Source organism: Petromyzon marinus, chromosome 3, assembly GCF_048934315.1.
Source record: "Petromyzon marinus isolate PM22_M1 ecotype Great Lakes invasive population chromosome 3, UKy_Petmar_22M1.pri1.0, whole genome shotgun sequence".
NCBI lineage: Eukaryota > Metazoa > Chordata > Hyperoartia > Petromyzontiformes > Petromyzontidae > Petromyzon > Petromyzon marinus.
The window spans coordinates 20,900,318-20,922,751 of NC_133669.1; the positions used below are offsets into that span (position 1 = coordinate 20,900,318).

At 53.5% G+C, this 22,434-nt stretch overlaps 1 protein-coding gene across 1 annotated transcript in view; it reads right to left on the reverse strand.

Moving 5' to 3' along the window:
* The window catches only part of LOC116956883 (cAMP-dependent protein kinase type I-beta regulatory subunit-like), a 110,028-nt gene that overhangs the window by 26,868 nt on the left and 60,726 nt on the right, over positions 1-22,434 (reverse strand). The window contains exons 6-8 of the mRNA XM_032978750.2: positions 19,733-19,891; positions 9,350-9,410; positions 1,893-2,014 (exon numbers count right to left, since the gene is read on the reverse strand). Coding sequence (XP_032834641.1) covers positions 1,893-2,014; positions 9,350-9,410; positions 19,733-19,891 — 342 coding nt within the window. The remainder of the gene's footprint in view (positions 1-1,892; positions 2,015-9,349; positions 9,411-19,732; positions 19,892-22,434) is intronic.

Below are 22,434 nucleotides of genomic sequence, written 5' to 3' on the forward strand. Positions count from 1 at the left end.
CCGACACACACTGATTCACAGGTACACACACGCACACACAGGTACACACACGCACACACAGGTACATACACACACAGATACACACCGACACACACTGACTCACAGGTACACACGCACACACAGGTACATACACACACAGATACACACCGACACACACTGATTCACAGGTACACACACGCACACACAGGTACACACACGCACACACAGGTACATACACACACAGGTACACACCGACACACACTGATTCACAGGTACACACACACACAGGTACATACACACACAGGTACATACACACAGGTACATACACACACACTGACTCATAGGTACACACACTGATTCACAGGTACACACACACACACAGGTACATACACACACAGGTACACACACGCACACACAGGTACACACACAGGTACATACACACAGGTACACACACGCACACACATGTACACACACGCACACACAGGTACATACACACATAGATACACACCGACACACACTGACTCACAGGTACACACACGCACACACAGGTACACACACGCACACACAGGTACACACACACACAGGTACATACACACACAGGTACATACACACACACAGGTACATACACACACAGGTACATACACACACAGGTACACACACAGGTACATACACACACAGGTACATACACACACACAGGTACACACACACACAGGTACATACACACACACACACAGGTACACACACACACAGGTACACACACACACAGGTACATACACACACAGGTACACACACACACACAGGTACATACACACACAGGTACATACACAAGCACACCAATAAGCACACAATCCGCAGCAAGTGTCCTTCTGCAAAGCCACCTTTGTTCCCCACAAGGAGGAGGAGCATGGAGTCCCATGTCTCCCCCCGTGCTCCTCCATGCCCATTCTCCCCCCGCCCATCACCCCCCACCCCGACATCCCCATCCTGCCCCCGCCCCTCCCTCATCCTCCTCCATCGTAGAGAATTTACAGTCGTGGGCAGCGAAGAAGGGAACTCTTTCTTCTTCCACGTCCCTCCTCCACCTCCCCCCTGAACCCAATCCACCCCGCCCCCACCTACCCCCCCCCCTTACCCACAACCACCCCCACCCACTACCACCCTCACCCCACCTCGCTGGGGCCAAGGATCCCCACGCATCCGATTCGAAACAAACTCCCAATCGGTAACCCACTGGGGGCTCATCATGGCCGGTTCGGAGGCACGCCGCTCGAGATGACAACCTGCGCTCAAACTCTGGGGTCCGGGCAGAGCCGCCGCTAAGCTATGGCGAATTGGGTGGGTGGGGGGGGGGCGACTGCCCCGTGCCCCGCGCTTTGAGGGGCATCCCGTGCTTGAACGTCGCGGTGTCAGATTTAATACCACCAGTTTAGTTTGAAGGCGTCGGCGGCGAGGGGGGGGGATCCACATGGTGTGAGATGTTATCACACCTGGTATGCAGGAAGTCATGGTTTCCATCCTGACCCTGACACCTGCTGTATATTTGGAGTTTGCGTGGCTCTCTCTCTCTCTCTCCCCGTGGTTGCGTGGATTTCTATCCGGGTCCTTCAGCTTTTCCCTCCACATTTATAATCGACATCGACGCGTTCAAGAGGATTTGGCTGCTGTAAATTTCCAGATGGTAAGCCACTTCGTTGAACTATCATCGCATGTGGCCAGGTCACTTCTTAAAAAAAACAGCTCTTTAGCTCAGTGGGCCTTACCTGGTGAAATAAAAAATAGTTTAGTTTTGTTTAGATTTGCCCCGAGCCCCAGAACTAGGATGGGCCCTTGGTCTGGGTCTTTCCCTCTCTCTCTCTCTCTCCCTGCCTCTCTCCTTGCCTCTCTCTCAGTCCCCAAGGGGAAATAATCGGCACCTCGGTGATGAGGAAGAAGTCGTCGCCGGGGTCTCCCTGGACCACGATCTTCTCCGCGTCCTCGAACTGCACCGGCTCCAGCGCATCGGCCACCGTCAGCCGCTCCCAGTGCTCCAGCGATTCTGCAGCAACACAGAGACAAAGGTCCCCCGTGTAGCCTTACGCACGAGACTGTTGAAAAGCAGTGCGGGGAGAAGGGGGGGGGGCAAAGTTCTGCGTGCGAACAGCGACGGGGAAAGGTGGTGCGGGCTGGAAGAACGCCTGGTCGCCTTTGTTGTCTTGTTGTTGTTGTTGTTTGACTTGCATCCCACTGGGATTTTTTTGCACACAGCGCTGGTGTACGGTGTTATTTCAGGAATATTTTGATTTTTTTTCCTGGATTTTCTGTTTGCACAGTCACACATAGTCACTTTAAGATGTTTTCTTGTTCGTGTTTTTTGTTTGTTGCGGTTGCACCCGATTCAACAAGAGCCGAATGGCTCACAGGGCTCGATACCAAAATAAATGGAACTAAATGGAACTTGTTTCCCCAGTGCTGATGTGTTTTTTTTCCTTAGCTCCACCGGTTTAGATTTTCGCCAACGATGTTGGCTGATATTTGTTTTCCCATGCTCCACCAGGTACTATACTCGCTTAAAGCCGAGTTGACCTATGATACGACCTGCCACCGATGTACGCCATGGCCTGGAAGCGAACTTAGGTCACCACCGGCTTCGGAGCACAGTGCAAGAAACACGACTAGCACAGCCTTCTAATGCACCCGGGCGCACGCACGCACACACACACACAGGTCGACACGGCCATTGTGAATCCCCCGAGACTTCAGGCTCAATGAAAGAAGGAGTCCTTATATTCAACTAAACTATAAACATTTTTTTGTTATTTTACTAGGTAAGACCCACTGAGCTATATAGCTCTTTTTCAGAAACGCAAATGATAGCTCAACGAAGTGGTTTTTCATCACGTGGAAATAAACAGCAGTCGAAAAAACTCTTAAACGCGTGTTTATTCTAAACGTTGGGGGAAAACCCGGAGGACCCACAAACCAGTGGGTTTCAGTGACTCCGACATGGCCACCTCCGATCAGCACGGTTGGCTACGTACGGTGCGAAAGAAATCCAACGTACATGCGTACATTATGAGCCCCCTGTACTGTTGAGAAACACAGCTCTCAAGGGCTTGAACCCAGGATCTCGGCGGTGCCGACTCAGTAACTCCGACTCGGCCATTATGAACCCCCCCACCACACCCCCCCTCCTTAGCCACTTCGGATGCACCTAAATCCTGGGTGTGGTGGTGGTGGTGGTGGAGGCGGCGGCGGCGGCAGGGTTAGGGAGGTGACGGGCGAAACGGCAGAAAGAAAAAAAACCAAGAGAGAGGAGAAGAAAAAAACGGAAATGGATTTGGCCGAGGCCACGAACCCGGATTGCGGTCGCACGCCGATCGGGTGGCCGGGACGCCCACGCGAAATCCCCGCGCACTTTGGCGGCGCGAGGCGAGCCGGCCGCTTCGGGCACCGCGCCTCAAATCCCCCAAAACCCTCGCCGCCATAAACACCACCACCCCCCCCCCGCCCCCCCCCCACACACACACCTCATGTCTCTCCCGTGCGTCTCTCCACCGACGTCTCCCCTATGCATCTCTCTCCCGTGCGTTTGTCCCGACGCGTCTCTCTCCCTGTGTTGATCCCGCGAGTCTCGATCCTCCGTGTGTGTTCCTCCGTGCATTTTTCTCTCCCATGTATCTCCCCGTGCATCTCTCCCCGTGCATCTCTCCCCGTGCATCTCTCCCCGTGCATCTCTCCCCGTGCATCTCTCCCCGTGCATCTCTCCCCGTGCATGTCTCCCCGTGCACCTCTCCCCGTGCATCTCTCCCCGTGCATTTCTCCCCGTGCATCTCTTCCTAGGGCTGGGTTATTTATTTCATAATGGCTGTGTTTGAGAGATAGAGATCCTGGGTTCAAGCCCGAGGACTGGGTTTGGTTTTTCTCTCTCTCTCTCAGTGCGTGCATAACGGCATATAGCCTTCGTCCAGGGGCCGGCAACTGGACTCCCACGGTAAACTGGACTCCCAAGGTAAACTGGACTCCCACGGTAAACTGGACTCCCACGGTAAACTGGACTCCCAAGGTAAACTGGACTCCCAAGGTAAACTGGACTCCCACGGTAAACTGGACTCCCAAGGTAAACTGGACTCCCACGGTAAACTGGACTCCCATGATAAACTGCACTCCCACAGTAAACTGGACTCCCATGTGAAACTGCACTCCTACAGTAAACTGCACTCCAATGGTAAACTGCACTCCCATGGTAAACTGCACTCCCATGGTAAACTGGACTACCATGTGAAACTGCACTCCCATGGTAAACTGCATTCCCACGGTAAACTGCACTCCTACGGTAAACTGCACTCCCAGGGTAAACTGCACTCCCACGGTAAACTGGACTCCCATGGTAAACTGGCCTCCCATGGTAAACTGGACTCCCATAGTAAACTGGACTCCCATGTGAAACTGGCCTCCCATGTGAAACTGCACTCCCACAGTAAACTGCACTCCAATGGTAAACTGGACTCCCATGGTAAACTCCACTCCCACGGTAAACTGCACTCCCACGGTAAACTCCACTCCCACGGTAAACTGCACTCCCATGTTAAACTCCACTCCCATGTTAAACTCCACTCCCATGGTAAACTCCACTCCCACGGTAAACTGGACCCCCATGGATCTAGTCAATGTACCCGCGAGAGACTAAGCTTTGGCCGCATCTCTTTTATCTCTCTCTCTCCCTCTCCGTCTCTCTCAGGGTGTCCATAACGGCAGCCGTGTCAGCGCCACCGATCCATCAGTGGCTCTGAGAACCCTCGGCTCGAGCCCTGGCTGGAGACGGGCGTGCGCTCTCTCTCTCTTTCTCTCTCTCTTCTCTCTCTGTCCATCTCAGGAGACTCATAATGGTCGTGTCAAGCAAGAGTCACCGGGCCAGTGAAGCAAAGTTGCGAGAGGAGAGTGAGAACCGCCCTCCCCCCCCCCTCCCGGGTTCCGAGTGTCGTGCCGCCGAGTAACTGGAGCCCGACGTGAGCGCCGCGGCGGCGGTGGCGGTGGCGGTGGTGGCGGAGGCGGTGGTGGTGGTGGTGGCGGGAGTACAGGTTTATGCGGCGACCAGCCGACCGTGCCGAGTCTGCGGCTCTTGTTTTGGCAAAGGCGGCTGTGCGTGGAGGCAGAGCAGCACCTATCAGATGGTGGACGAGGATGCGGGCGGGCGATCGGGTGAGCGAGCGGCCCCGTCTCTGCCGAACACCCAATATGTGTGGGGGGTTGGGGGTACCAAAGTCTGGAGGGGGGGAATGTTGCTGGCGTGAGGGGGGGGGGGGGCATCGTCACCGTCTGTCCACGTTGCGATAACCTCGTAGAAATACGCGGAAGCTGCGTCGACTGTTCCAATGGCTGGATTTCTATTATATTCTTGGTTCTTTCGGTAAAGTCACGTAGAAGGGAAACAATAGAATAATAAAAATATAAAACAATAAAATTCTCACGACGTTTCGACTGCAACACAAGCAATCTGTTCACTTCATTTAACGTGGCCCAGTTTCGTCTACATTAGAGGTCGTCAGTACCGTGTAGCTCCGATGCTCTGCAATGGTGGGCGACATGAATCCTCATTAAGACTCCTCATCAGTGCGGTGGCTCTACTCGCCTATTATCACGAATGTTGGTGCTGGATTAATTTGTATTACTGATCATCAGCATGGTATGGGCTCTGTTAACCGTGTTGGTTGGTCAGAATCAGAATACGTATTTACACTGGAGGAATCCGATGAGTCTACGAAGCTCTATTTCACGGCTCTGCAGACCGTGGGCCGCGGCCACGGGACGTCACAGCGACAGAGCCATCAGGCGGTCGTTGTGCAGAATCGTATCGTATACGATAGCAGGAAGAAGAAAAAGCTTTGCTGGCTGGCTGGCTGGCTTCCTGCCTGGTGCGCCGGCGAGCGGGCAAGTGCGCGGTAGTGACGTCGCCGCGCAAGTGTGCACGGCGACGTCCCCCACATCTCACCCGTGTGTCCCGCGGAAAAGGCGCGGGCGATGCTGGAAGCATACATTAAGAGGCAATTCGCACTTACCTTCCCGTAACTCTCCCTCCGCGCGAGAAATTAAAGACGTGGATGACGTGCAAAGAAACAATCGAGCAATTAATTGTGTCCAGAGAGAGACGTGGGCCGAGGGAGGCGTGGGAGGCGTGGAAGCTTGCGTGTTTGTTTTGTTATCCCAAGGCGGCCAGAGAGAGGCCATGGTGATGCAGGCGAACCCAAAAAGCGCGCTACAAAATTCTCTCGAATTTCTCCGGGCACGGAAAAAAACGTGGTGATGGAAGAATTGCCAGTGTGTCCATGCATGCGTGTATACGGTGTTGGCCACCCACCCCCTCGTGTGCCGTGCCGGCCTTCATAGGTGCTCGCTAACAGCACTTGCCCCAACAGTTTGTTTCAGGCTATACGGGGGATCTTTGTCTTTTTTTCAAGTACGTGCCAGTCTTCTCAGTCAGTCAACCCATGGCACCTGGGTCTGTCCCGCGGCCTCCTGCGAGCACCCTTTCGACACTTCGCAGTGGCCTCAAAGTGCACATAGACTGGCACAAGCACAGTGGTGATGTCACCTGCCACCTAGTGGCGATGGCCGTTGTTGTTGTTGTTGTGTATGTGCCTCAAAATGAGTACCTGGTGTGACGTGCAAACATCGCCACTGGAGAGACAAAGGCGGTCGGGCGTGGTGCTGGCCACCCAGCCCCTCGTGTGTCATTCCGGCCCTTCACAGGTCTTTGCGAACAGCACTTTCCCTAACACTCTATTTTGGCGATATGGGGGATCGTTGTCTTTGACTAGGGAGGGAGTTGGATGGAGGTGGTGGAGGTGGTGGTGGTGGGGATGAGATGACCATGCTGGTCCCATTCGTTCGTTAGGAGTCACTGAAGCCTCGGCTGGAATGACGGCTCCCAATTGAGCGCCGGTTAGGCGCGTGGGGCTTGCAGGCGGGCAGCTCAGCATCGCCTTACGAGCACGCACAACGACAAAGATCCCCCTTATAGCCTCTAACAGACTTTTGGGGCAAGTGCTGCTGGCGAGTAGCATCTATGAAAGCCGGCACGGCACACGAGGGGGTGGGTGGCCAGCACCACGCCCGAGCGCCTTTGTCGCCCTGGTGGCGATGTTTACACACCGCACCAGGTACTAATGTGAGGCTGAGTCGACCAAGGGGAGGCCCAGAAGCGGGAATCGAACTCGGGTCGCCGGGTTTGTAGCGCGGCACCTGAACCACTACACTACCGCTCCCCACACTCAGACGTGCATGCACAAATGCACATGCAAGCAGATGCGCATGTACACAAAGACAAAGATCCCCGTATAGCCTTAACAGATTGTTGGGGCAAGTGCTGCTAGCGAGCACCCACGTGTGCCGTGCCAGCCTTCATAGGTGCTTGCGGACACGGATGCACACACGCGGACACGGACTTACAGACGCGGACTTACAGACGCGGACTTACAGACGCGGACTTACAGACGCGGACTTACAGACGCGGACTTACAGACGCGGACTTACAGACGCGGATACACACACGCGGACACACACGCGGATACACACACACACACGCGGACACACACACACACACACGCGGACACCCCGTGCAAGGTTTATACCCGAGTCAGTCAAGTCGCGAGAGAGAGGCAGCTGAAGTTCCGCATGGCACAATTTGTTCTTTTCTGCGCGCTGGAATTCACGGGGCCTGTTTCCTGCACCTCCGCGTTACCCTTCCAGGTGCCCCCCCCCCCCCGCCTTGCCTCGGAGCCTCACTGGGCTCCTCCTGCCATGTGGTCTGAGGAGACACGGCGAGCACCATCGCCGCCGTGGGTACTCACGGCGGCGACAGCTCGAACGCCGCTACCGTTCAGTGCTAAACAATGGATGCAAAACAAGACTTGTTGTAAAGCAGGCTCGCCAACACGATTCGTAAACAAGAGTTACGGCCGTGGTGAGGGTTGGTTGATTCCAGATGCGAATCCGGTTTCTGTTCCTCTCTCTCTCTCTCTCCCAGTCTCTCCATCTCCCTGTCTCTCCATCTCCCCGTCTCTCCATCTCCCTGTCTCTCCATCTCCCTGTCTCTCCATCTCCCCGTCTCTCCATCTCCCCGTCTCTCCATTGCCCTGTCTCTCCATTGCCCTGTCTCTCTCTCTCCCTGTCTCTCCATCTCCCTGTCTCTCTCTCTCCCTGTCTCTCCATCTCCCCGTCTCTCCATTGCCCTGTCTCTCCCTCTCCCTGTCTCTCCATCTCCCTGTCTCTCCATCTCCCTGTCTATCCATCTCCCTGTCTCTCCATCTCCCTGTCTCTCCATCGCCCTGTCTATCCATCTCCCTGTCTCTCCATCTCTTCCCGTCTCTCTCTCTCTCCATCTTCATGATGCTTCACAAATTTCGAAGAAGAAGAAGAAATGCACCTCTGTAATATTCAGCGTTCCACTTTGTACAGCTACATTATGAATTTGTGTTGTTTCTTGTAAGCAATTAAATTGATATTCAACGGCAAATATTTCTCCCATCTCCCTCTGTTTTTCTCTCCCCTCCACCCGCCCCGTGTCGCTCTCTGCAGGAACCTGTTTGAAGTGGAACAGGTAATTCACGTTAGACGGGAGGAGTTCACGAGAGTAGAGAGCCTGCAAAACTCCGAACACACACACACACACGTGGGGGATTGCTCATGCGCACACATACGTACACACATACTACGTATGTGGACATTTCACTCGCACACGCGTGCACGCGCATATGTGTGTTCACGCGTGTATGTATGTATGCAGGTATGTGTGCGCGCGCGCGCGTGCATACATGCACGCGCGCGCGCGCACACACACGAACACATGCACACATGTACGCAGACTCACACAAAGGCACACAAGCACATGTGAATATACAGACGTACACACAGGAGCACATGCACGCAGAGGACACGTACGCATGTTGCATTTTTTTTCGCACCGTACGTAACCAACCATGCTAATCGGAGATGTACGAGAAATAAAGAGCACTGTGCAGCCTACAGAGTGTTGTTGGGGAAAGTGCTGTCAGCGAGTAGCACCTATGAAGGCCCGCAAGGCACACGAGGGGGTGGGTGGGCCAGCACCACGCCTGGCCGCCTTTGTCTCCCCAGTGGCGATGTTTTTTTATTTTTTACACATCGCACTGGGTTAGGGGGTCACCAACCAAACTAACAGTGAAGAGCCACTTCTTTTGCTCATTCTATACCAAAAAAAAAAACCTCAACATTTCAAGAGCCGCAATGCATGTGAATGCGTCCAAACATTACACTGCGTCACGAAGCAGTCCGTGAAGAACCGCACGCGGCTCTGGCGGTGACTGATCCGTTGCACTCGCTACTCACTTGAGGCTGAGTTAACACGCACACTCACCTAAGATGGAGACTTTGCTCAGGAACTCCGCGTACATCTTCCTCTTGCGAAGCGTGCTCCCCTGTCATGGAGAGAGAGAGAGAGAAAGAGATAACGCAGCCGGTGTTAGCGTGGAAGTGGGAGCGTGGCTCACGGCAGAGGCTCACGGCAATGGCCGGGTTCGGAGCCACCCGAGGGCATACGGCTCCCCACCGGCACTCCCCCCTTAAGGCTCTCCTGAAACTCACTCGGCTCGGCATTGAGAATTAACGGCGGGTGCAACGTTCCTTGTTCGATGGCGCACTGCACCGCCTGCGCTCCCATCATTCACAAACCCCACGATGGTCAGTGCGGCGCGGTGAAGTATGGTCAAACAACGGCGTGGGCAAGGCCCTCATCCAGCAGCGGATGGACAAAATTGTCCGTGGCCGTTCTGCCGTACTCGCAAAATACGACGGGCAGACAGCAATCGTCGTTTGCTAACTCCACGGAAACGTGACACAAAATCGTAGTTTTGGACCATCAGCCTATCGGGCTCTTGTTGTTGGATAAATTCATTCATTCTGCTGGACTAACGCATTGGGTTTGGTGGGATGGGAGCCCACAATTTCGACGCAGCTCTGCTGGCTGAATGCCCCAACACGGCCATTATGAACCCTCTGCGAGCGAAGCAAAACAACTCGGCCACCTAACGAATAAAAAAACGAAATGAGACCGCGTTATTACATTGCACAAACGTTGAATGCCCTTTCGCGGAACTTTCGTCTTTCAACTCCAAAGAGAGGCGTTTCCAACCACAAAACGGTCGATATCAGTTTCTTAAACATGACCCTTTACCAACAAGCACTGACCAGCGCGGTGAAGTATGTTGATAGCAATAATTGCCCCCCTCCCCCCCCCACCACTACCACCCCCCCCCCCTTCCGTCGCCTGCTCGCTGTGCGGCTGAACCAGTCTGGGCAGCAGTGGCAGCAGCAGCAGCAGCGAGAATCTCCCCAGGGCTTCAATTATTCACACGAGTTTGGCGTACGACGTGGCGGCACTATCACAGGCAGCAAATCATTTGATTAATTGCCCGCGGTCTGAGATGTGTAAGTGGCAGCGTGGCCCGGAGGCGAGGGGTTGGTGGGCCACTGGGTGATGGGGCCAGCCAGGGAGCGATTTCGAGAGAGTGCACGTAACACTGTTTGAAAAACTAAACTGATTGTTTACTCTACGAGGCGAGGCACGCTGAGCTATATGGCTCTTTTTCAGAAGCGACCTGACCACAAATATTAGCTCAACGAAGTGGCTTATCATCATGCGGAAATTTGGAGCAGCCCAATACTCCAAACGCATAATGCTGATTATAAATGTGGAGGGGAAAGCCGGAGGGACCTGGAGAAAAATCCACGCGATCACGGCGAGAACGTGCAAACTCCAAATATACAGCAGGCGAACAGGGTCGGGATCGAACCCACGACCTCCTGTATACCAGGCAAGGTAGTTAACATCTCCAAGCCACCGTGATGTTGATGATGAGAGAGAGAGAAACACACAAACTCCAAATATACAGCAGCAGGCGACAGGGTCGGGATCGAACCCACATCCTCCTGTATACCAGGCGAGGTAGTTAACATCTCATAGCCGCCGTGATGATGATGAGAGAGAGAGAGACACGCAAACTCCAAATATACAGCAGGCGACAGGGTCGGGATCGAACCCACGTCCTCCTGTATACCAGGCGAAGTAGTTAACATCTCCTCGCCACTGGGTGGAGTTGTGTGCGGCACAATGAAGGTTCAGGGACACACAATGCCTCGCGTGTACACACGTGCGTGCAGGCTTGTAAAGATTTATACCACGGAAGCACACACGTACTGTACATACGCATGCGCGCGCACGCAAATGTACAAGCACATACAGCAACACACGTGTATCACTTATGCGTACGAAGGCAACCCCTCCTCTCCCCCCGCATAGCCTTAATAGACTTTTGGGGCAAGTGCTGTTAGCGAGTAGCATCTATGAAGGCGGGCACGGCACATGATGGGGTGGGTGGCCAGCACCACGTCCGGCCTCCTTTGTGTCCCTCGTGGCCTTGTTGACACACTGCGCCAGGTACTCATTTGATGCCGAGTCGACCTAGGGGATGCCCAGGACCGGTTCAGGTAATCGTCACTGGTGGTGGTTGTGAGCGTGAAACTCATGCATATGTACACAGTTTCAAACCCACACATGCACTGACTGTGCCACATGGAAACACACATACACAGGTACACGGGTGCACGTGTACAAATCACACTGCCACACCCACATACATACGAAGATATATACAGCTACGCAAAGAAACGACATTGCATTTAACAAGCTGTTGGGGCAAGTGCTGTTAAGCGAGCACCTGCGAAGATCGTAATGGTAAACGGTGGGTGACCAGCATCATGCTCAGCTGCCTTTGTCTCCCCATTGCCGATGTTTACGAATTGCACCAAGGACTCATTCAAGTGCAGATATCCGCCACTGGTGTTGGCTGTGAGCAGGAATCGTTCTCCACACACACCCTTATACTCACACCACACACACCCCCACAATCACGTCCCACACTCCCCACACACTCCCCACACACAACAACAACCGCCATTCGCCACTAAGTGGCGGTGATGTCACCACGACGCTTGTGCCAGGCGATGTGCACGTTGAGGCCACGTGAAACGTCTGGCAGGAGGTCACAGGGCAGACCCAGGTGCCACGGGTCGACCGACTGAGATGACTTGGCTGATGCACCACCTGTGCCCCCTACTCTGCCAACTTGCTGTGCTTTCGCCACCTGGCGCTCTGCTCGTCGTTGTGAGCGTCGCTCCTCCACCCTCCGTTGTTGTTGGAGGGCAACTACCGCCAACTGCCCAGTAGCGTCATTCACGAGCCTCCTCCAGAGGCCAATCTTGACACCGCTGGTACCAGTCATCGGCAAGTCCACTCAGCTCCACGTCCTCCTGTACCATGTCACTCCATCTCTTCTCCAGCCCGTGCGGTGCCCGTTTAGCCCCCTCTATCCGGCCGAACAAAAGCTGTTTAGGCATGCGGTGGCTGGACATGTAGGCTACAGTGAGGGAAAAAAGTATTTGATCCCCTGCTGATTTTGTACGTTTGCCCACTGACAAAGATATGATCAGTCTATAATATTATTGGTAGGTTTATTTGAACAGTGAGAGACAGAATAACAACAACAAAATCCGGAAAAACACGTGTCAAAAATGTTATAAATTGATTTGCATTTTAATGAGGGAAATAAGTATTTGACCCCACTGCAAAACATGACTTAGTACTTGGTGGCAAAACCCTTGTTGGCAATCAAATAGGTCAGACGTTTCTTGTAGTTGGCCACCAGGTTTGCACACATCTCAGGAGGGATTTTGTCCCACTCCTCTTTGCAGATCTTCTCCAAGTCATTAAGGTTTCAAGGCTGTTTGGCAACTCGAACCTTCAGCTCCCTCCACAGATTTTCTATGGGATTAAGATCTGGAGACTGGCTAGGCCACTCCAGGACCTTAATGTGCTTCTTCTTGAACCACGCCTTTGTTGCCTTGGCCGTATGTTTTGGGTAATTGTAATGCTGGAATACCCATCCACGACCCAATTTCAATGCCCTGGATGAGGGAAGGAGGTTCTCACCCAAGATTTGACGGTACATGGCCCCGTCCATCGTCCCTTTGATGCGGTGAAATTGTCCTGTCCCCTTAGCAGAAAAACACCCCAAAGCATAATGTTTCCACCGCCATGTTTGATGGTGGAGATGGTGTTCTTGGGGTCATAAGCAGCATTCCTCCTCCTCCAAACACGGCGAGTTGAGTTGATGCCAAAAGCTCCATTTTGGTCTCATCTGACCACAACACTTTCACCCAATTGTCCTCTGAATCATTCAGATGTTCATTGGCAAACTTCAGACGGGCATGTATATGTGCTTTCTTGAGCAGGGGGACCTTGCGGGTGCTGCAGGATTTCAGACCTTCACGGCGTAGTGTGTTACCAATTGTTTTCTTGGTGCCTTGAGATCATTCACAAGATCCTCCCGTGTAGTTCTGGGCTGATTCCTCACCGTTCTCATGAACATTGCAACTCCACGAGGTGAGATCTTGCATGGAGCCCCAGGCCAAGGGAGATTGACAGTCCTTTTGTGTTTCTTCCATTTGCGAATAATCGCACCAACTATTGTCACCTTCTCACCAAGCTGCTTGGCGATGGTCTTGTAGCCCATTCCAGCCTTGTGTAGGTCTAGAATCTTGTCCCTGACATCCTTGGAGAGCTCTATGGTCTTGGCCATGGTGGAGGGTTTGGAATCTGATTGATTGATTGCTTCTGTGGACAGGTGTCTTTTATACAGGTAACAAGCTGAGATTAGGAGCACTCCCTTTAAGAGTGTGCTCCTAATCTCAGCTCGTTACCTGTATAAAAGACACCTGGGAGCCAGAAATCTTTTTGATTGAGAGGGGGTCAAATACTTATTTCCCTCATTAAAATGCAAATCAATTTATAACATTTTTGACATTCGTTTTTCTGGATGTTTTTGTTGTTATTCTGTCTCTCACTGTTCAAATAACCTACAATTAAAATTATAGACTGATGATTTATTTGTCAGTGGGCAAACGTACAAAATCAGCAGGGGATGAAATACTTTTTTCCCTCTTCTTTGGTTCTTTCGGTAAAGTCACGTAGAATGAGAATAAAATAATAAATTGATCAAATAAAATAACACAATAATATTCTCACGACGTTTCGGCCACAACACAAGCGGCCTTCATCAGGTGAAGGGGCGAGACTGTCTGGTAGGACAGCGCTGGAGTGAAAGAGCCACGTTCAGATCACGACCTTTAAGCTGTGTGAGAGGAAACAAAGCGCCCTCAAATTTAGCACCACGGATAGCTACGGGCCCCGTTCAGACGGACGAGTTCATCCATGGTCGGAACAGAGGAGGGGGAGAGAGACAGCTTAGAGTCGCAGCATCTCTTCAGAAAGGTGAGAGACTCGATTAGTTGAGCCTTCTTATCCCGGAGTCTGTTGAATGATCTTAAGGATGTGTGGAATCCCTCCCCGTAGAGGCGGTTAAATTTCGATTTAAAGCTTTCGTGACTGCAATGATTCATCTTCTTTGGTTCTTTCGGTAAAGTCACGTAGAATGAGAATATATGACCCAGCTAACGCAGCCTTGCCTGCCGGAGGAGCTTGCCGATGGGACTTTGTCCACATCTTTCAAGGATTTGTGAGCGCCTCACACAATCCAGCCTGGTTAAACCCAGGATGAATCGTAAGCCGGCCAGCCTAAATGTTTTTAACCGTCGAAGATGCTCTATTAGGGGGGTCCACATTTCACAAGCGTAGAGAAGGGAGGGAATGACCATGGCCGAGAAGACCTGAAGCTTCGTGCGGAGCGACAGACAGGGTAACTTCCACACAGCATTATGCAGCTGATGAAAAGATAATGCCGCTCGCCTGATTTGGAGTGAGACCTCTGCTGTCAAACCGGAACAAGTCATGAGCACACTGCTCAAGTATGGGAAACTCTCCACAACTGCCCCATCACCAACCGGGAGCCGTGGGCGCAGAGTGTCCAACGGCACAAAACACCCTGGTGGGGCCGACGGCAAGGCCCACCTCTCAGTGGCATGCTCCAGGTTCAGCAGCAGCGCCTCCAACTCCTCATCTGAGTGAGCAGCAATTACCAGATCATTGGCATACATAACATGGTTGACCAATAGGGAGCCATCCCTTGACCGCGCCCGGGCATCAATCAGCTTCCCATTGTATCTGGACCAGATGGAAATTCCTCCAGTACAGCCATCGAAGGCTTCACGAACTATGTGGTGGAAAAAGATGTTAAATAATGTGGGAGCAAAAGGACATCCCTATCGCACCCCAAGGTGAACAGGGAATGGCTCCGACTCCCGGCCACATAGTTTTTAATGATCGTGAGCAAAGGGTCAGGGACACCAAAAGCACGAATAATAACCCAGAGCCCAGGCCTACTGATGATATTATAGGCCTTGACCAGGTCAATAAAGCAGAGATGTAGGTCTTGTTGGAATTCGCTACACCTCTGCTGTAGCAGGACAGAAAATATGGCATCTGTGCAGGACGGCCCCTTCCTGAAACCGCACTGGGGCTCCTCAAGCCTCTCCTCAGCGTGCCTGGCAAGGCGATGTTGAATAATCCTTGCCAAGACCTTTCCCGGCACATTGAGGAGTGAGATGCCCCTGTAGTTGTTACAGTATGTGCGGTCCCCCTTCTTCTTAAAGAGGGGGACCACCAGGGCATCCTTCCAATCCTGTGGAACCCGGCCGGTGGTCTAGACTGTTGTTATGATGTCATGTAGGGCAGTCTGTGCACAAACGCCACCCTCCCTCAGCATTTCGCTTGGGAGATCATCACTGTCCGGTACCTTTCCTGATCTCAGACTCCGGATCGCCCTCTGTACTTCCTCAACAGATGGCACCTCAGCCAGCCACTGATAGGGGGTGACTTCTTCCAATATTTGAGACACCGCAGCCTCAGCAGGGTCATCCCCACTTTGTCCCACAATGTTTTCCAGGCTGAGGGATTTGCCCTCCCCCAGAACCTCACATGATGGTAATAGGTGTGGCGCTGCAAGTTACTTTTTTATGGAGTTAAAGAGCGATTTGTGTTCGCAGGCCATTGAGGCAGACTCCATCTCCTCAGCAACCCGTGACCACCACCCATCCTTGCAGCGCCTCACGGCTCTCCGAACCTCCGAGCAAAGGCTGCGGTAAGCCTCCTCATTCTCTGACATGGCATGCTGTAAACGATGAGAGTGGGCCTGTCGCTTTTTCTCAGCCAGCCTGAATACCTCTTCTGTCAGTCAGGGTCTCTGGGGAGGCCTGGACCGTGTACCCATGGCAGCCATTGCAGCTGCATGAGTCACAGTCCTAAACCTCGCCCATTTACCCTCGACATCTGGAGGAGTGGGGGACGATGCCAACCCCAGCCCCAAGCGATGATCAAATTCTCGCTTGCAACTTTCATCAGCTAGCTGAGACCAGGCCACTTTGTGTTTGAATGGTATACTGGGTAAACACCCACCACTGGAGTGGAAGAATGGCAGGCGCATCTTACAGATGACAAGTCGATGGTCAGTGGGCAGATCAACTCCACGGTAGGTCCTGGTGTCAAGGACATGGGCCCGCATCTGCTGTTCCGTCACTATGTAGTCCAGCAAATGTTTTTGCTTGGACCCGGCATGCAACCATGATGTTGTGTGGATGTGCCGATGCCGGAACAGCGTGTTGGTAATCACAAGCCCATGGGCTGCAAAAAAATCTAGCAGCCTACTACCGTTGTTATTGAGCAGATCTGGTCCATGCCTTCAAATCATTCCAGACCAGGTGCCAGCATCATGACCAACTCGGGCATTGAAGTCGCCCAACAAGATGACTCTATCCCGAGGGGGCACTTTAGCTAGCACCTGTGAAAGGAGGTCATAGAAGACATCTGACTCATCGGCCTTGCCTACATCCCTCCACGGATGTTCGTCTTCGGTGGGGGCATAAGTAACCACGACCACAACTCCTCGCTTCTGGTTGATGGGAAGGTGAGTCCAAAGTAGCCTGGAGCTTACCGCTTCCCACACCTCACCGCCACGCTCCCACACCCTTCATTCTTTTGTTCAGAAGAAGAGCCACTCCCTGTTGTTTGGCAGTCTCCTGCCCCGAGTAAAGGACTGTCCACCCCTCATGGTGGCAGGAGCCAGAACCGGTCCACTGGACCTCCTGAATACCACAGAGATCCAGGCGGTACCGGTCCAGCTCCTGTCAGAGGAGTGGCAGCCTCTCCTCCGCAGTGAGCATTCGAACATTCCACGTGGCCACCCGTAGTGTTTTTTTGTTGTTTCTGGAGGAGCCCCAAGGGTAAAGATTCAATCTCCTGGCTCCGCCAATTGGGGTTTGGTGAGGAGACGTCATAGACGCCTGTCCCTCCGGAGCCTCCGGCACAAGCTTAATTAAATTTTTCAAACGTGATATGGTGTTAATTCATTGAAGGTGGAGGAGTTACCAGCCCCTCGCACCCGTCCAGAGCCTCCATTTGGCCGCTGTGGTGGCTACAAACGCCATGAGGGGAAAGGCCAATCGGAATTGGCCCTCGCCCCACAGCACTGCCCACCACAGCGTTGCCATTCGGCACCAACGAGGAGGTAGGGGGTTGTTTTTTCCGGACTCACCCCACACACACCACAATACACACATTCTACACACACACCCTACACACACCTCCTACACACACATACACCCCCTATACACACATCCTACGCACACACCCCCACACACACCTCCTAAACACATCCAACACACACACACCTCTGAGACACACACACACACTCCATGCACGCACTCCGCGTGCCCCCTGGGTTGTCGAATTTCGCACCAAACTCGCATCAAACTCGCACTACCAGAACGAGGGCTCGACTTGACGTGGCCTTTATGTTCTCCCCCGTTTTATTGTTTAATATTTTTGCGGTTTTCTTTGACATTACAATTTTTTGTCATCATCAAGTGTATGGCACGGGTTGACATTTTTTTCTCTCGATAACAGATCCACCACCCCTCCCCCCCCCTCCCCTCTTCTCCTCCACCTCTTCCCCTCTCCCTCTCGACAGGAGAGCATCATCTTTTTTTGTTCATGCTGGAGGGATCCGATGAGCTGCGAAGCTCTTTTTCACAGGTGTTCAGTCGAAAAAACAGGTCTTTGCCTTCAAGGATCTCCTACCTTACAATGGGCCCTCAGCTATGATATAGTTTTGCATCAAACGAGGCACCATATATAACAGAGGAGGGGGGGGGACGACTTTGCCCACAAATATCTGGCAGTTCACCAGCATTGATTGGTTCAAGCTAAGGCCTGACTCTGCTGCTGATGAGACAGTGGATGTCTAAACCACTCAGGGGTTTTGCTTGTGCTGAACCAATGCTGCTGTAATTATGCACTCCCACCCAGAAGGCTGTGTGGCTGACGGGATGTGTAACGCACAGCTTGAGTGTTGACGTGGAGAGTAGGCCTCGGCAAGGTAAGGTAATTTATCCTTTTTACCGGGTAAACGGGTAAAGGGTAAAGGTGTCGACATGCCAAGGGGTAAGGTAAAGGGTAGGGTAAAGGTAGCATGGAAGAATTACCCGGTAGGGTAAAGGTAGCGCGAAGTATTACTCGGTAAATACCTTGTTTACCGCTTGCTAAAAGCTCCGTGGCGCAGTCTGTTGCCTCCATTTAAAATTGGAATCATCGAGAGTATTCTATATGAATAAAGTGCTCTACCTAGCATTTACCTGTTATAAACCTTTTTCATGTGTAGTACCCCAGTAATTACCCTGTAATCGGGTAATTTGTATGGGGCCTAGTGGAGAGACAGGGTGTGTGCGTGTGTGTGAAGGATGCGGCATTGTTTTGTGATCTTGACTGTTTTGTTATCATCGTCGGCAGCCGAGCACGACCGAGGGAATGAACTCACACCCAGTGGGGAGCGGTGGCGCAGCGGTCAGCGTGCCGCGCTACGAACCCGACGGCCCGAGTTCGATTCCCGCTGTCACGGCCACCAACACCGGTGACGATTATATGAACGGGTCCTGGGCCTCCGCTAGGTCAACTTAGGCTCCAATGAGTACCTGGTGCGGTGTGTAGTAAACATCGTCACTGGAGAGACAAAGGCGGCCGGGCGTGGTGTTGGCCACCCACCCCCACATGTGCCGTGCCAGTCTTCATAGGTGCTGCTACTCGCTAACAGCATTTGCCCCAAAAGTCTGTTAAGGCTATACGGGGGATCTTTGTCTTTTTTTTGGACCCACACACCGAGCGGCCCATCACAGCGAATCACCAGATAACCGGCCCTGTAACCAACCAAGTAACCGATACAATAACTAATCCGATAACTGAACCGATAACTGACCCTAGCACTGATCAAATATATCAACCCATAACAGACCAAATAACTGACCCCGATTACAAATCTGATAACAGCCCCCTCCCCCCCCCCCTATAACAGACCAAATTAATGACCCGATCACCGACTCTACAACTAGCCGAATAACTGTCCAATAGCTGACCCGATGACCGGCCCGATGACTGATCCGATGACCGACTCGATGACCCCGACCCGATGAGTGATCCGATGACCGACCCAATGACTGATTTGATGACCGATCCGATGACCAATATGATGACCGACCCAATGACTGATCCGATGACCGACCCAATGACTGATCCGATGACTGACCTGATGGCCGACGTGATGGCCGACCCAATGACCAGCCCAATGACTGATCGGATGGCCGACCCAATGACTGACCCAATGACCGACCCGATGGCCGACCCAATGACTGATCGCCGATGGCTGACCCGATGACTGCGCGGCCGAGCAGAGCGACCCACCATGAGGATGCGGCGGTAGCTGTCGCGGTCGATGCCCCACAGCTTGAGGTCGGTCTTGGCCTTGACGGTGGCGGCGCGCGGCGTGCCGTAGATGAGCGCCAGCTCGCCGAAGCTGCCGCCCTCGCTGATGTTGGTCACCCACTCGTTCTTCACGTACACCTGTGGGGGCGGCAGGCAGCAGGAATAGCGGCAGCAGCAGCGGCCGTGAAACTCGCTGGGATTTTTTTTACGCAAGCTTTCACAAAAACAGGGGGAGAGGTGGTTTCAGCTGACAGGTTACCGGAGCCCTCACTGTGCCAATGGGCTCTTCGCTACCGACCACGCTACATACCCCACCATCCTATCCCCACCATCCGAGGGACATATGCCCCCTTTCATCGTGATCAGTGAACTTCTCCCCTCCATCATCGTGATCAGTGGACATCTCCCCCCCCTTCCTCACATCCCCCGTGATCGCCACTGACCACCACAAGGGTCTCTAAACGAGGGAGCCTCGTCGGTGCAGGAGGCGGCGCTGGCCCCAGGCCTCGTGGCCGAATTGAAGTTTGACCGTGACGGCAGAGACTTGGGGGGTAGGAAGGGGGCTCGCTTGGGGGGGGGGGGGGGGTGGTATAGGGAGGGGTGAAGGGAGAGGCTTCAATCAGGAGGGACCCCGAAGAAGGGGGCTCTCAGTCTTGATTTGAAGCTTTCGTGACTGCAGGAATCCATACTCTTTGGTTCTTTCGGTAAAGTCACGTAGGTAGAACTCAAGCGACCGTCTTCACGTGAGAAGACGGTCGCTTGTGTTGCGATCGAAACGTCATGATCAATTAATTTTCTATCTACGTGACTTAACCGAGAGAACCAAAGAGTAAGGGGGCTCTCGTTTGGAGACTTGGGGCCGAGAGAGGGACCCTCGTGGTTGGCGTCACAGGGTAGATGCTGCTAGAACACACAGGATTGGTTCGCGCACCCACGCTGAAGCAAGCAGTTGACACTGGTGTCAGGATTAGAGCTGGGGTTAGAGCTAGAAGGTTAGAGCTAGGGTTAGAGTTAGGGTTTGAGCTAGAGTGATAGAGCTAGGGTTAGAGCTAGGGTTAGAGTTAGGGTTAGAGCTAGGGTTAGAGTTAGGGTTAGAGTTAGGGTTACAGCTAGGGTTAGAGCTAGGGTTAGAGTGAGGGTTAGAGTTAGGGTTACAGCTAGGGTTAGAGCTAGGGTTAGAGTGAGGGTTAGAGTTAGGGTTAGAGTTAGGGTTACAGCTAGGGTTAGAGCTAGGGTTAGAGTGAGGGTTAGAGTTAGGGTTAGAGCTAGGGTTAGAGCGAGAGTTAGAGTTAGGGTTAGAGCTAGAGCTAGGGTTAGAGTGAGGGTTAGAGTTAGGGTTAGAGCTAGGGTTAGAGCGAGGGTTAGAGTTAGGGTTAGGGTGAGGTTGCGATGCATGTTTAATCCCGGGTCTCGGGGTGAGAGGTCGCGTGCCCGGTGAGCTCCATGGAATTGTCTGAAAATCTTTAGAAGGGCAGAGCTGGGGGCAGCAACGCGGAGCGGAATAACCCAGACCCCTCCTTGAAGCTCCGCATTACGGCTGAGGCTCACGTGTGTGTGTCTGTGTGCACGTGTGTGTGTGTGTCTGTGTGTGTGTAGTGTAGCGGTTAGCGCGCTGCGCTACGATCTTGGCGACCCGGATTCGATTCCCGCTCACGGCCAACACCAGTGACGATTATATGAACCGGTCCCGGGCCTCCCCTAGGTCGACTCAGCCTCAAATGAGTACCCGGTGCGGTGTGTAAACATCGCCACGAGGGAGACAAAGGCGGCCGGGCGTGGTGCTGGCCACCCACCCCCTCGTGTACCGTTCCGGCCTTCATAGGTGCTGCTCGCTAACAGCACTTGCCCCCACACTGCCGCCGCCGCCGCCGCTCTGCAGCGCACCAGGCAGGCAACGCGACGACGTCTCTAAACCTGCCCACACCCTGAGATCCGTCGCGTCTCCTCCTCCTCCTCTCCTCCTGCCTGTCCGTCGGCCGCGGTGTAATTCTGCGCGGCGCTCGGGGCACGCGTGCACACGGCCAGGTTGACCGAGGAGACCGAGAGGTGAGAGAATCCGTCGGGCCGGCGGTTGGTGGGGGGGGGGGTCACTGCCGTTACTCTGCTGCGCCTTCGGCCACAACAGAAGTTTCCCTCTGCGTGACCCCCTCCACCTGCCCCCCCCCCCACCCACCCACCCCCCGCGTCCACGACGGCGCTCACTCAGTTTGCTCGACACCCGGGCTCATTTAAGCTGCGCAAAGCGAGGTGCAAAGTGGTCTGCCGCCGCGATCACTTTCCCATTGGGGGGGGGCAGGTGGGGGGGGGGGGTAGTGGAGGCGCGAGGAAACCCGAGATGATAATTACGGAAAGGCATTCTGCGTCTGAATTTTCTTTTTTTTCTCGTCACTCGGTGGGTTGTTGTTGTTGTTGTTGCGTGGTTTCTCTTTTCATCGGGAGTGATTATAATTCGTGTGCGTGTGGAGTGCGCGAGCATTTGGACCCCCGACCCCCCCCTTCTCAGCTGGACCGGGGGGGGGGGGGGGGGGAAGTTACCTCGTTTTTTTTTCCAACTATCCAGGCGTGCACTGGATAGTTGGAATAAAGGCCGTGGCTTTCCCCAATTGTGCGATGCCTAAAGCAGTGTCCTTACATTGCAAGGTCCGCAGGGCCACCGGCGGCCTCTGGTGGCCTGTAGTGCG